Raw genomic sequence first — 16,546 nt, 5'->3', positions numbered from 1 at the left:
GCTTCCGGTAGGTAAAGTGTTAATAATTTGAATAATTGTGAAATTAAAAATATAAAAAATCGGTCATTTGGCCGGCAGTGGTGGGTTTAGTGTTAATGGAACCTTCAACAGTGACAGCAATTTTCATTGTGAACGAACAAGCACCCTCAATAACGTCATCTAATAATTTCATTTAAGATTGCAATGTAAAAGAAAATTTCGATGCTTTCTTTTGGTACAGCACAATTCTTGAAAATCCTATTAACAGGCTTTCGGTAAGTGAAGTGTTAAAATTGACTATACACGGTTAAATTATTATAGACACGATACACTTCCATACTTCGTCTTTTTCGTTTTCTAGAATTAGAACATGGTTATGGAAAATTTTATCAAAGAGTCTGAATCTGCAACAGATCACAGCAACATCCCTAACAACACAATATCCATCATAGAGTAAGAAAATGACGATCGCCGTCGTCCTCTCGAAGGGTTAACCCCTTGCCGTGCCATTTTCTTTGCAGTTACACTGATTGAAACGTCTTTATCCCCAAAAATGTCGTAGAAGGGGAATGAAATGCCAGACTGCGGATCTCTCTCTTTTTGCAAAAAAAATAATAATATTCTAATATTCTAATATTCAAACCAGCAATCGATACACATCATTTTCTAAATGTCTAATTTCACATAATTAAAGTTATTATAGCAAGTATGTATCAAAACCAAGTTTGATCAATTTCATTCCATATTATTGAAAATTATATTTACATATATATTTTTTGTTTAGAAGCAAATTTCCACCTTTGATAAAGGTTCAAAACAGAACCGAAACGTCAGGAAAGGAGTAAATCTTTTGCAAAATTGCTATATTATATTAATAGATCGAAACGGTAGTGCCGAAAACATTTTCAAATTTGATAATAATATTCTAGCTGAATTGCAACAATCTGGAGTGAAATAGAAATTTATATTCTTTCTTGATATGTTTGATAGATTGACAATAATATAACAGCATTATTAAATTCTGCTAATATTTTAATTATTTCATACTACACCTACTCATTTTTGTCAAAAATGCATGAAATCCGCTGTCTAGTTACAGCTGACGTTAAGACGAGTTTAACGACCTGCTATACTCTGACCTTGAGCCTATAAATACCGCTAAAATTGTTTTTTCTCCGACTTTTCGGGGAAAATACCCGACTGTGTGCGGTGGATCGAAGCGGGGGGATCCCATGCATTCACGAGAAGTTAGTTTTACGGAGTAGAGGAGCGGATAAGAGCGCTGTGGCACGCAGCTGCCACGTTCGTTAGATAGGACTTAAGGGCTGCTTGATATTCAAGAGCAGTACACACGTATCGCGTTTTGATATTCGTTACGCGACCTCACCTCAGATGCATCATTATATCGTTTCGACGACTGTGTATAACCCGTTCGGAACAGATTGCGTGTATGCGCCGGGCCGGACCGGGCCACGCCGCCGGCCCCGGGTCTAGACTACTAATTTACAACGCGTACAAACACTTCGATATGTACACCGCCCACGCGAGAACAAACGACCCCTATGTTAAATATCGAACATTCTGCCATGTACACCGCGATCCTCTTTTTTTACCACGTTTTTTCCCCTCTTTATCGACCTCCCTACAGTTTCGTAACCCGCTAATTAATTTATCGGAGCTCAATTTGTCGAACGATCAATTTTACAAGAAACTTTAATTCTCCGAACTTCTGCAGAATTTACCAAAGACGTCACTCACTTATAAATCTTTCGCGGAATATGACGCAGATCGTTCTGAAGTCAGCAGCCTGTTGACGCAGTTTACATTCTGTTATGGCGATCGTGTGTCAACGTACAGCCGGTTGTACAAAGTATTCGTACACATTAAAACAACGAATTACTTTTTCAAAATTGGACCCAACAGCTTGACTTTCTTTTCAGACGTTAGGAGGAGTAGTTAACTAGCTAACGTGTAAATAATTTGTTTTTTAAATTGTTATTAGTCGCAATTACGAAGGAAATAGCAAAGGTTCGGCATTTCAAAAAATACAACCCCCGAGGGGGTGGAAAGGGGTTGCAACGTTTGTATGGGGAATATTTTATTTGTGGTCGGATTCGCTTGAAACTTGGTCTTAAGGGGCTAGTATAGGCTCGACTTGTAACTAGAAAATACCTAGAATCTTACTAGATTTTGGGTCGAAAATATGGGTTTCGTACTGAACGTTGTTTGACCTTATTTAAGCAAATTGTGGGCTGTGTGAGGGCTCATTCGAAAGAGGAAGGTTAGACGCAGCGCGCTTTTCTCACGAGGTTAACGAGATTATGTTAATAACTAATAATATGAGGGCCCAAAGTAGAGAAAAAATCTAGGGAAAAAACCCGCAGATTTCAATGCATTTTCTGTCTCTAAAAGACTTTTTTGGCTTATGAGATGAGAAAAGCGCGCTGCGTTGAACCTTCCTCTTTAGAATGAGCCCTCACCCAGCTCAAAATATGCTCGTATAAGGTCAAACAACGTTTAGTTCCGAACCCATTTTTTCTAGTAAGATTCTAGTTATTTGCTAGATATTTGCTATTTACTAGAATCGTACTAGATTTTGGGTCGAAAAAATGGGTTCGGAACTAAACGTTGTTTGACCTTATACGAGCATATTTTGAGCTGGGTGAGGGCTCATTCTAAAGAGGATGGTTCAACGCAGCGCGCTTTTCTCATCTCATATGTCAAAAAAGTCTTTTAGAGACAGAAAATGCATTGAAATCTGCGGGATTTTTTCCTAGATTTTTTCTCTACTTTGGGCCATCATATTATTAGATATAAACATAATTTCGTTAACCTCGTGAGAAAAGCGCGCTGCGTCTCACCTTCCTCTTTCGAATGAGCCCTCACACAGCCCACAATTTGTTCTAATAAGGTCAAACAACATTCAGTACGAAACCCATTTTTCGACCCCTTTTTCTAGTAAGATTCTAGGTATTTTCTAGTTACAAATCTAGCCTATACTACCCCCTTAATGCTCTTTGATATAATTAATCGAACACCTATTTCGGCATTTTTTTAAGTTCAACCCCCGAGGGGGTGAAAAGGGGTTGCAACGTTTGTATGAGGAATATTTTATTTGATATAATTAATCAAATACCTATTTCGGCATTTTAAAAAGTTCAACCCCTGAGGGGGTGAAAAGGGGTTGCAACGTTTGTCTGAGGAATATTTTATTTGCTTGAAACTTGATCTTAATGCTCTTTGATATAATTAATCAAACACCTGTGTTTCGGCATTTTAAAAAATTGATCCCCTAAGGGGTGAAAAGGGGGTTTGAAATCTAAGATGGCGGCATAACATAAAATTAAAACTCTGTAGGGGTGAATGGGGGGTTAAAAGGTTTTATGGAGAAACAATATCAATTTGCGAGGGCATTAAACTAGTTATGCAAAAGCTAGTTATGCAATAATCACCGGTCAGTAATGCGTTAAAAGCGTCCGAATAATGTTTTGCCAGTAGAATTCAGAGGTTTCGCGAAAGCTGTTAAAAAAATTACGTCGGTTACACGTTTCCCAGAGTTCGCAAGCTGTTTCACCCACTTCGGGGCACATCTTAATGCAGGTTTCGGAAGTTTGACGATTTTTTACCGAGATCAGTGTCCGAGTTTCGCAGTTCTACATCATTGTGGAAGGAAGTTCCGCTTTGAAAAAGAAGTTGCCTGTTTTCGGGAGAATGGAAGAGATAATCCACCATCGGTGGAGTCTAGTCCATCCAACGTGGAGGATTCTGGAGAAGCGCCCGTCTAAGATCCTAAAGAACCATTCTCGTTCAGTTTGTTGTGTGAACTGGAGCGTTGTCGGAAACGCTGCTTTTTATTCGCCTGGCACGACATAGTTTTTCACCGACAAACCTTTATTGTTACCGACGCGAGACGAAAACTTCGGGAACAATTCTGATACGGGATAGCTATCGAACATCGGCACATTATACGTCACCGACAGGCTAGGACGGTTCTTATTGGGGGCTCTCTTAGAAGTCTTTTCATGCGAAACGAAAACACGACCATACTGGTCAGCCGACGAATCGACACTGGTCTTATCTGGACATTCACAATAAACGTAAATTTTCAATTAACCCTTAACGCGGAGCCATTTTAACACGAAAATTAAACATTTTTTCCGACCTAGAATAAGTTCATTCTATTTATATGATCTTTTATTATTTTATGGATATGAAATTGATATGAGAAAAATGATATAATACCTCATACAAAACTGTAGTGTTTAGAAATTGATTAGATACCAGCATATTTAATATTGTAAACAATATTTTGAATAATGATACAGCAATACCCATGTTTAGATATTTAAGTATTGTACGATACTTAAATGTTTTATAATTGATTAGATACAATGATTGATAGTGTAAGCAATATTTTGAATGATGGTACAGTAATACCCATGGATATGAAAACGATGTAATACCTCATACAATACTCAAATGTTTAGTAATTGATTAGATACCAGCATATTTAATATTGTAAACAATATTTTGAATAATGGTACAGCAATACCCATGGATATCGAAGTGATGTAATACTACGTACAATACATAAATACTCAGTAATTGATTAGATGCCAACATATTTAACCATGTGAACAATATTTTGAATAATGATGCGGCAATACCCACGAATGTTTAGTAATTGATTAGATACCAGCATGCTTAACAATGTTTTCCTCTGCAGAAATGTCCGCCTCGGCTTCGTTAAGAAGTTATCAACGAAAAATACGGACTAATAAGACCGCGGCAGGTTTCACTGAGCGTAGCGTTGGCGTCGCGCCGTGGTGAAGCAGTGAACAAGAGAAGGAGCAGAAACCGATTTAATTAGAACTCATTTATTCAGCCGTGAATGCAGTTGCTGCTTCGAAATGTGTGTCACTGGGCCATTCGGAGAGAAACTGCACAGCTGACTTCACGTATACGGCAGTGCCGAAAGCTTTTTTTGTTTTAGAAATTACAGGCCTTCGAAATATGCAATTTCTGACCATTTTGGCGAAAACGGGTCTCACTTACGAATTTTTATCTCGGGAACTGTTTGTCCGATTGAGCTACATTTTTTTGTTGTTTTATTCGGAAAGGATGGGGCTATTACAAAATAATTTTTTCAACCTCGATAATTAATCTATACAGGGTGTCCCAAAATTCGTGAAAATCCCGAAAGGGGGTGGTTCCTGAGACCATTTCAAGCGACATTTTCCTTTGCAAAAATGTTATCCGCGGCTTTGTTTAGGAGTTATTAACGAAAAACACGGACCAATCAGAGCGCGACCTAGACGCGAGTTGGCACAGTCGGCCCGGCGCGCCAACTGTCGATTGGCCGACTGTGCCAACTAGCGTCTAGGTCGCGCTCTGATTGGTCCGTGTTTTTCGTTAATAACTCCTAAACAAAGCCGCGGATAACATTTTTGCAAAGGAAAATGTCGCTTGAAATGGTCTCAGGAACCACCCCCTTTCGGGATTTTCACGAATTTTGGGACACCCTGTATAGGGCTTTCGCAGTACAATACTTAGAGGATAGGGTCACGTATAAAATCTGAATTCGTAGAATGGCTAAGTGACATTTGATCTACTATTAGTTACGAGGCTTTCGGGTCACCCGGTACAGATAAATTGATTATATTCCAGCGTCGCGTCGTGTGTCAATAGGGCAGGAAAAGCTGATTCAGGTTACAGCGATTCAACGCTACAAATCTTGCACCGGCGAATTCGACAATTGAAACTAATACACGTGTCAAATATTACGGCTCGCTGAACCGTCTACGTTTCAACCTCGTGCAAAACATTTCATGTCAATATTAGTACGAATCAGGATATCCACCCGATTCGGCCACTTCACATTATGTACAACGAGCACGCAGTTCCCCTCGTCACTATTAACCAACCCTTCGATTAACCACTATCTATTATTTATAGTCGAAATTTATTGGTACACCGTTGAAATATTAATTCGCCCGACAAATCGTCTGTTCTGTCACGTGGCTAAATGGCCAGTTTGTTTATTATTCAAGAGGAAAACGATATTGATGCACAAACAATTGTCCAATTGTCCAAACAATTGTCCAGCTCATCGCAAACATTACATCGTCCTACAAGTAGTCGGAACTTTCGTTCGTTTCTTTCAAAGGCTATACACAGGCAGATAAATCACGAACATTATTTATAAATCGTGAAAGAAGTTTCGATCCTCTAGGATCAATTGTTGAGGAGATATGGTCGCTTAAAGTTGAGCATTTTTCAGTGCTTTTGACAGGTAAGGGCGCCGCCATATTGGTTTGTAGTGACGACCGCGAGCCGCTTCCCCCCCATCACTCAACCTGATCCTAACCAACTCGGTAAGCGGCCTGCGACCATCACTACAAACCAATATGGCGGTGCCCTTACCTGTCAAAAACACTGAAAATTGCACAACTTCAAGCAAGCATAACTCTTGAACCATTGATCCTACAGGATCGAAACTTTGATCTGCATCCGCGCCGGGTACAAATCTACTGGATTACATACCAAATACTTCATAATTCGTAGGAGAAAGGCACAAATTTTGAGTCCGGTAAAGTAAAGAGCAGCCCTCAATTTTTGTAGGTAAAATTTAAGAAAGTGTAATCATGTGAAATGTTATATTTATTGGTAGCAGTCTTCGTAGAACTGAAATGAATAAAAATCATACTAAATTCAGTGGAATTTTATTTTCTAGCATTTTTTGAACCCATAAATGCATAAAGAGATTGTTATTATTAAAGAATATATGCAGCAAGTGGGGCAATACAAAATATGTTTCCATTGTTTAAAAAAGCGAATGACCTTCATATGTCCTCTACGCATCCACCTACAAAAAAAACTATTAAAAACGAATATTCTATTAAGAACGAATAGTCAAAAACCTAGTAAGAACGAATAGCCAGAACGAATGATGATAGTCGTGTAAATCGAAGTGGTAATATGTAGAGACCCACCCTGTATAAAATAACTAACGGATCCGATTATGTTTTTTACGCTTTCTAAGCACATAAAAGAAAATTAGCGTTGTTGAATAATTGACACGTGCATTTTGCCGAGTGAAACGAAATTGCACGAGGGGGTCTCGTACATCTGTGCCTGAATAAATGTTTTAATTTGATAGATAGATCATCGGCAAAGCTGCTCGTTAAAGTGTGTAGCTCTTAGCAGCGAGCTCGATTTTCATAATCCGTGGCCGCGAGCGGATGTGAATTTATTCATAAACATTTGCGGCGACATTAATGAAACGTTAATTGTCGTCATTCATTAAGTCTACTTTCGATTACGCGCGCACACACTATACACACATTTCCGAGTAATTATAGTCACGTAAGCCGGATTTTATAGTTCACGCCGCGGCATAAAAGGCTTTGCCCGAAGGATGAAATAAATTGAAATGTAAATCAGCCGCGTCGCTGTATTGTTAAATTTATAGAGTCGCAGCAATTTGCATCGCTAGATTGCGGATTTTTGTGCGAGATAAACATACGTGGACATTTATTTCTTCGTCATTGTAATCGGGCGAAAATAATACAGCTTTTAAATGTTATCTATATTTTGCATTCGATCTACTAGAAAATATTCGATCAAAATTGAGACCCGATTGATTGTTTGACACGAAAAATAGTACTGTACAGTGAGCTTTAATTGAATCAATTTTTTCTCCTCTTGTTCACTGATTCACCACGGTTCGACACCAACGCTACACTCAGTCAAACCTGCCTCCGAGTCGAAATAAATATATCCATTTTTGTATTAATATTTGCTTTATGTATGTCGAGTTCCATCATGAATAAAAATGTTTTTGCATTGAAAATATTAATGATTACAATAATGGGCACTCGATTTGCTTGATCTAATTTATATTATTATAAAAATAAGATTTTATATCGCAAGACCGCGGATTTTTGTGCGAGATAAAAATACGTAGACATTTATTTCTTCGTCATTGTAATCGAGCGAAAATAATACAGCTTTTAAATGTTATCTATATTTTGCATTCGATCTACTAGAAAATATTCGATCAAAATTGAGACCCGATTGATTGTTTGACACGAAAAATAGTACTGTACAGTGAGCTTTAATTAAATCAATTTTTTCTCCTCTTGTTCACTGATTCACCACGGTTCGACACCAACGCTACACTCAGTCAAACCTGCCTCCGAGTCGAAATAAATATATCCATTTTTGTATTAATATTTGCTTTATGTATGTCGAGTTCCATCATGAATAAAAATGTTTTTGCATTGAAAATATTAATGATTACAATAATGGGCACTCGATTTGCTTGATCTAATTTATATTATTATAAAAATAAGATTTTATATCGCAAGACTGCGGATTTTTGTGCGAGATAAAAATACGTAGACATTTATTTCTTCGTCATTGTAATCGGGCGAAAATAATACAGCTTTTAAATGTTATCTATATTTTGCATTCGATCTACTAGAAAATATTCGATTAAAATTGAGAATATGATTGTTGAACGAATTAATTCAACGTATATTAGACACGAAAAATAGTACTGTACAGTGAGCTTTAATTAAATCAATTTTTGCTCCTCTTGTTCACTGATTCACCACGGTTCGACACCATCGGTACGCTCTGTAAAACCTGCCTCCAAGCCGAAATTAATATATCCATTTTTGTATTAATATTTGCTTTATGTATGTCGAGTTCCATCATTAATAAAAATGTTTTTCGCATTGAAAATACGAATGACACAATAATGGGCACTCGATTAGCATGATCGAATAATTTATATTATTATAAAAATATAAGATTTTGTATCTCGAGACTGCAGATTTTTGTGCAAGATAAAAATTGTCTCCGTTAATTGCAAAACACAGACGCTACATACACATTTATTTCTTCATGATTGTAATCGAACGAAAATAATACAGCATTTTTATAGACTTTAAATATCATCTGTATTTTGGATTCGATGTAGTAGAAAATATTCGATCAAAATTGGGAATACGATTGATATTAGTCACAAAAAATGCTGCTCTTGTTCACTGATTCACCACGGTTCGACACCAACGCTACGCTCAGTAGAACCTGCCCCCGAGCCAAACAACATTTTTCCTATTAATATTTGCATTATGTATGTCGAGTTCTATCATTAATAAAAATGTTTTTCTCATTGAAAATATAAATAATTACAATAATGGACACTCGATTTGCTGGATCGATTAATTATACCTGTTACAATAAAATGAATGTATTGAAGGGACTTCCTCGATATAACTTTTCAAACCGAGCGATCGGGAATTGAAAAATTTCGACGTGCAATGTGCAGCGAAGCGGACAGAAACAAAGGATATCGCAGGACACACGGCGCAGTCTTTCAAATATTTCTGAATGTCGATTCAAGCAACGAACCGATCTAATTATGTCACTCATCCTGCAGAGCATTCCAGTTGCGAGTGAGCCGAGCGATAAGGTCACAGACAACAAAAATATTTTGGCATTCGTTCAACGTCAAGCGCCAACTCATTTACCTTAGGAATGAATCACCGGTCCCGATCGAATGCCGTTCCAGGTTTTCACGGATAAGATTACAAATTGGAACGAATGGCACTTTTGTGCTGTTCGTTTGATTGGTGTTCGTGATCCAACTCGGCGAATTTAATACGGCGCAATACTAACAAAATCATTGGGTAAACTTTACTTTACCGGACTCAAAATTAGTAGCTTTCTCCTGCGAATTATGATGTATTTGGTATGTAATCCAGTAGATTCATACGCGGCGCGAATGTTGATCGAAGTTTCGAACCTCTGGGATCAATAGTTGAGGAGATATGGTCGCTTAAAGTTGAGCTAATCGCAGTGTTTTTGATGGGTAAGGGCGCCGCCATATTGGTTTGCAGTGACGACCGCGAGCCGCTTACCTTGTCGCCCTCCCCCGCCCCCCACTCGACCTAATCCTAACCAACTCAGTAAGCGGCGTGCGACCGTCACTACAAACCAATATGGCGGCGCACTTACCTGTCAAAAACACTAAAAATGCTCAACTTTAAGTAAGCATAACTCCTGAACCATTGATCCTAGAGGTTCGAAACTTCGATCTGCATCCGCGCCGGGTACGAATCTACTGGATTACATACCAAATACGTCATAATTCGCAGGAGAAAGGCACAAATTTTGAGTCCGGTAAAGTAAAGAGCAGCCAACTCAAACAATTTCGATTCTTAACCTTTACACGATCCCCAGAAAATCCTAGGACAATACAGGATCTCCCAAAAATGTTGTGTTTCATTGAACAGAGTGATCGCAAAGGTTATTTGAAGTAACTTTCTCCTTTGTGAAAATGTTCTCCGCGGCTTCGTTAACGAGTTATTAACGCAAAAGACGGACCAATGAGAGCGCGGCTATTGGCGGCTCGCGCTGAGCCGGGCGTTGGCATTGGCCGAGCTGTAATCCGTCTGCTGCAGCTGCGCTCCGATTGGCCCGTGTTTTTCGTTAATAACTCTTGAACGAGGCCACAGAGAATATTTTTGTAAGGGAACAAGTTATTTCAGATGATCTTAGCTATCACCCTTTCCAAGGAAATACATTTCTGAGACAGCCTGTATAGTACCTCATTCATTTCTGCTTTATAATTTGAACCGACCAATTATGTTCCATTTTTATTACATGTTCTAGGGGAATCCTATAGTACAGACGATTGAAAAAAGAATTTGGAAGAAAAGTATTTTAATCCACTGTGATTGTCCATCTAGGGTAATCTCATCCATTTTTGTTTTACACTATGTATAAAGAAGACGTACATCTAATAAAGACTAATAAAGACGTACATGTTGCAACACCAACAGAAAAAAAGTTGTACAAGTGTTACAGTGTTTAAATGAAGAAAACTGGGAATTTGTTTAAGTTTGCTGTTTGCATATGTTGATTCATCTATAAATTTAAAATTATATTTATATTTAAAGTAATTTAAATTTATTATTACTTTTAAATGTTGAACCTTGTAGAAAGAATTTTCAATGTCCTTATATAATTTATTTTGGAACGAGCACGCCGTATAGTTTTGTTTTCACTAATGATTTATGACATGTATCTGCCCACACGGTTCACCCCACAACCTTCCGGTTCTCCACCCCATAGGCCATTGTGAAATACGTATATTAAATGCCGCCATATATAACCGGCACAGGGTTGCATAGGATTGCACAGTGTTGCACGGATACTGCGTTCCCTTAATTGTGAGTAATAAGTGCATGTAAATGTTAAGCATTAATTCCGACTTGGTTAAAATATATTAGTGTAGACTAACATTCCGCGACGAATACTCGCTTCTAGTACCAGACCTTCAAAATAACAAGGTCATAAATTTAACAAAAACATTCCCACCGAAACGAAGTTTTGAAAAGTACCTATTTAATTTAATAACATAAAAATGAAATGTTGAAATACTGCAGTAGTTTCTGCAAGTACATACTTATGTTTCAATAAAATGATAATTAAAAAATACAAGCATCTAGCTTGATTTTATTGTTTTATTTTGAGTAGATGTGCAAGTTAATTGTTAGCAGATAATTTGTAGGAAAAATAAACTAAAAGTGGGTTTAGCATTCAGAATTTTGGGAAGAATTTAAAAATATTAAAAATATCAGTGTTTCCATTTTAGCTGTTTAAAATCATTCTAGAAAGAATGACATTTCTATCCGACTCCTATGTTGTACAGGGTGAAAAGAAATATGAGAAGAGCCTGCCGCAAAATTGACCTTGAACATGATCACTGTGTGTTCGGGAAAGTCTACAGAATCTTTTGCAGTAAAGAACAATTCAAAATCTTTTATAATAACATTACAACATTTATTTAAAGTTGAAAAATATTTCCTCAAAGTCAAATTTCTCAAAAACTGTGCATCTAGGGGAGAAATTAAGGGCAGATTCGGAATCAATTAAACTCCCTGCACTTACAACAATAAAAAAACAATAAAAAAGGGGGAAATTAAGGGCATATTCGGAATCAATTAAACTCCCCGCACTTACAACAATAAAGAAAAAATTTAAAAAAGGGGGGAAATTAAGGGCAGATTCGGAATCAATTAAACTCCCCGCACTTACAACAATAAAAAAAACAATAAAAAAGGGGGGAAATTAAGGGCAGAATCGGAATCAGCACAAAAAACTCTATAAGAATCGCAAAGTGAAAATCGAAACGTGAAAAAAAAAGTTGAAATTTGTTGGACAGTGTAATCTGATTTGAATTTGATCTTCCACCGTGTCAAATATCCGCAGAGACTTTTTACTTCGCGCAAATCCTGAGGAGCTAGTGTTGGAAATTCGCGGATTACCTTGACGTTCTGGCGCCGGTATTCCTTGGTGTGGGCGAGGTAATACTTATAAACGTGGGAGGGTAACGATCTCTTGGTCTCCTCGCCTATCCATCTCTCGGGCGTTTCGAGTGCCGGCGGTTTCGGTAACCGTGATCCACCGGGGGAACGCTGACCGAGCGATCCGCCAGGTGAGCCGAGCCTAGCCGCGCTGACCGACTTGCTCAGGTGGTGGCCGGAGGATGAGCTTGGCGGCGGATGCGTGTGGTAATAGGGGTTCGATGGTGGTCGCCTGTCAATGATATCCACATGCCTTCGTGGGGACGGGGTATCCGCCGATCGTTGTCTTCGCGGACGTTCCTCGTGCTGTTGTTGGTGTTGGTGCTGATGTTGTTGCTGTGGATGTTGGTGTTGATGTTGGTGTTGTTGTGGCTGTGTTTGTTGTTGTTGTTGCTGGTACTCCGGTTCCGGATAGTTTGGACGCACGTAGGACGCGGCGTATCGCAGGGTGCACTGTTGCAGCGTCAGTACCGGCCTCTGGCACACCCTGCAAGGCGGGTACACCTGCGGGTTCCACGAGTGGTAACAGCATCCCGGCGACCTGGAGCCAAGCGGGTCCCTGGTCGCAGGGTGGTTCATGACGATCTTCACATCGCATCAAGAACCCTCGCGTTCCTCTTCCCAATGGCCACCTGCACGTCACGCCACGACTCCCGCACTCGCGATCCACTACATCGTCACTTATTTCCTCCGTGGTTATCTACACGCATCGACGACAATAGTCCTGTTCACTTGGTCGACGGTCACGGTCACTCACATCGCGAGATCGAGCTGACACTTTGCTCACGACTATCGTCCATTCGCATTTCAAGAGACGCTACGTGTTACTCGTTATTAGAGTGATGCTGAAAGAGCTAGGTGAAAGAATCTAGGCTCTTCTATTCGTATCAATGACAACGATCCTGTTCACCGGAGAAGATTCACGGTCACTCATATCGCGAGATCGAGCTGGCACTGGCGCATCATTCGCATGTCTCGTCGATTCGCATTTCGGAAGACGCTGGGTATTGTTCTTTATTAGAGAGACTCCAGGGGAGCTAGCTAGACGAACCTATGATGTTGTGCTGTGGTATCCTAGACACGCCAAGGACAATGGTCCTGTTCAATGCATAAGGTTCACGGTCGGTTTGCTAGCTAGACAAATCTATGATCTTGTGATATGTTCTCTTACACATATCAAGGGCAATAATCCTGTTCAACACAGAAGATTCACGGTCACTTAGCTAGCTAGACAAATCTCTGTGATCTTGTGCTAGGTCCGCTCACACACGTCAAGGACAATTGTCCTGTTCAACGCAGAGGGTTCGCGGTTGGTTTGCTAGCTAGACAAATCTATGATCTTTTGCTATGTTGTTCTAGACACACCGAGGGCGATGGTCCTGTTGAACACATTAGGACCAGGGATACTTAGCTAGCTAGACAAATCTCTATGATCTTGTGCTATGTTCTCCTGGACACACCGAGGACGATGGTCCTGTTGAACGCATTAAGATCAGGAATACTTAGCTAGCTAGACAAATCTCTATGATCTTGTGCTATGTTCTCCTGGACATACCGAGGACGATGGTCCTGTTCAACGCAGTAGGTCCACGACCACTCACACGTTCCAAGGATTCAACTTTCCTCTGACAATGTTCACATCCCAAAAGAGGGGCACATACAAAATGATGTACGCAGAAATTGATTTCTAATCGTTCATTTGTTTAAGGCTGTTTCTGAGGGAGTATCACGAGCGTCATTCTTGCCATGTAGGAACTTGGCCAGCTAGGATGAATTGTTCGAGACAGCGAAATTGAAAATTTGACGAGGGAGGATTTGTAATATAAGAGGGAGTGTCAAGATTGAAAAGGGACCGTGAAGGGTCCATCCTTCAACACGATGAATAAATCATCATGAGTTGCTGAAGTATGTAAGGAGATCTTCTTGGAAGAGAGGAAACTCTGTTGTCGGCCGCCTAGCAAGATTTTAGATACATACGGGGACTAATGAAGACTACAGACTGCACATTTGTAGCAGTCGGAAGAATAATTAACGGCTGACACGTGACACGGGAGTTTACTTCCGAAGAAGCTAGTCTCGCAGCAGTTGGATCTCCTCGGGGCATTCGCGGAGACTCTCGGAGAAAAGTGATACAGGTAAAACCGCGGTGTTATAATATTCGGCGTACGTTAAACACAGCTGTTAATTTCTGCTGTATTTTCAGTCTCGGCGAATTTCAAATTGCAGGAACGCTCTGCTTGATTTCTCTGGAGAAATAAAGGCCGACGAATTATTTTTTTTTCCGCCGTGCTATTACACGCTCGAACGCGAACCGTATTTGCACGGCGCTATTAATATTTCGAAATTAAGTCTCACAACAGTGATTCTACAAAATGATTTTCATGTCGGGCGTTCGCCGTTCTTCATATGCGAAGCACGATGAATAACACAAATTCCTCGAAGCGGAACGTGGGTTGAATTTTTGTTCGTGCCACTTCGAACATTGAAATTAAAAATGACTCTCGTGAAAAGACTGCTTGTATGTACAGGGTGTTGCAAAATTATATGTCGTGGCTACTCTAGCGTGATTCTCCATCTCTGGATCGGTGGAGATTTGTTAAAAAAAAACTTGCGGCAAAATTGACCTTGACGTTGAACAAATTTTTGGTAATTATACAGAAAAGGTCTGCCTACTCTGATTTTGATAAAATTTAAATATGTTATAGATATTGACATGTTGAACAACTTTTTCCTTTTCCAATATAGGGGGGTCGCTTTTAGTTTTCGAGATATTTGCAAAAAACTATCGCTAATACTCTGTATTGAATTTTTTGTATTCTTGCACGCTCCGTGGCAACGTAAGCCTGTCCCGGCGCGGCGTTTGTTTACATATTGCTTGTAAACACGCTGCGGAGATGAGAGAAAAAACAGGGTCTCACTCTGACCATACATACATATATAGGGTGAGCTTTCAGTTTTGAAAGACTACTCCTACATTTTCGTATGCGTAATGGGAAAGTAATGGAAAACTCACAGTAATGGAAAAATCATGAAATCAGAATTAGTTAGAGTTAGGTGGTGGGGGGCGCCGACCACGCATACGGAAATCCAGAAGTATTCTTTCAAAATTGAATGCTCACCCTATATATACATGACCAGAGTGAGACCCTGTTTTCTCTCTCACCTCCACAGCGTCAAAATGTAAACAAACGCCGCACCGGGACAGGCTTACGTTGCCACGGAGCGTGCAAGAATACGAAAAATTCAATACAGTATTAGAGCGATAGTTTTTTGCAAATATCTCGAAAACTAAAAGCGACCCCCCTATATTGGAAAAGGAAAAAGTTGTTCAAAATGTGTTGCTGTATAACATATTTAAATTTCATTAAAATCGAAGTAGGCAGACCATTTCTGTATAATTACCAAATTTTTTTGTCATTGCGTCGTATAGTACTCATCAGGGGGAACAAAAGTCAGAAAGGAACCATGGGTCAGAAACGAACCGTTCGCTTGAAAATTAACGTATGATTGAGACGAGGTGTGATTGGGGTTCGGTATGTTCGAAGCCACGTTGAGATAAGCGGCGAGCGACCGAGCAGCGAGCGAAATAGTAGACAATAACAATTGAACAGCATTATTGGCGCGTATTTGTGAGTAAAATAAAATTATTCGAGACATTACACAGCTATTTGGATTCCATTTAACTACAAAAGAAACGTATCGTGGAACAACTTCAAAACTTATTTGAGCTTCAACGTTAATTTTCAAGCGAACGGTTCGTTTTTGACCCATGGTTGAAACTCAAGGTCAAGGTCAAGTTTTTTACTAGGGTAGTCACGACATATAATTATGAAACACCCTGTACAGGGTGTAAAATACATCTTCGGATCGATGAGGATCTGTAAACAAAAGTTTCCGCGAAATCCTCCTTGACCTTGAGTTCCAAGGTGAAATTTTTTTAAGGTGGATAAAGGTTTTTCCAAGTAAAGAGAAAAGATTTTTTAAGTGGAGGGCCAGGTTCTCCTTTTTTACAGAGATCCTCTTCGTCGATCTTCTTCATCGATCCGGATCCATAATTTCTTTACACCCTGTACAGAACGAATCTTTAAAAAGAATCATTCCTGTACGTTGTAGTGGTATTTACTTGACGATACAAGTTTTATCACTGACAATTCGAGAAGACTGTCGCCGACTATATTTTTGTCAGT

The 16,546-nt window shown here is 39.4% G+C and overlaps 2 protein-coding genes across 9 annotated transcripts in view; both read right to left on the bottom strand.

Annotated features, from left to right (window-relative positions):
* Positions 1–16,546, bottom strand: part of Cask (peripheral plasma membrane protein CASK) — a 601,001-nt gene that overhangs the window by 424,334 nt on the left and 160,121 nt on the right. The gene's annotated exons all lie outside the window — the stretch shown is intronic.
* LOC143218504 (uncharacterized) overlaps positions 1–16,546 on the bottom strand; it is an 86,319-nt gene that overhangs the window by 8,141 nt on the left and 61,632 nt on the right. Inside the window, exon 2 of the mRNA XM_076443721.1 lies at positions 12,321–13,433. Within this exon, the coding sequence (XP_076299836.1) occupies positions 12,321–12,938 (618 nt within the window). The 5' untranslated portion in view covers positions 12,939–13,433. The remainder of the gene's footprint in view (positions 1–12,320; positions 13,434–16,546) is intronic.

This window comes from Lasioglossum baleicum, chromosome 19 (genome assembly GCF_051020765.1).
Source record: "Lasioglossum baleicum chromosome 19, iyLasBale1, whole genome shotgun sequence".
In the NCBI taxonomy this organism is placed as follows: domain Eukaryota; kingdom Metazoa; phylum Arthropoda; class Insecta; order Hymenoptera; family Halictidae; genus Lasioglossum; species Lasioglossum baleicum.
The sequence above is the reverse complement of the archived record's forward strand: the minus strand, read 5'-3'. Positions and strand labels throughout refer to the sequence as shown.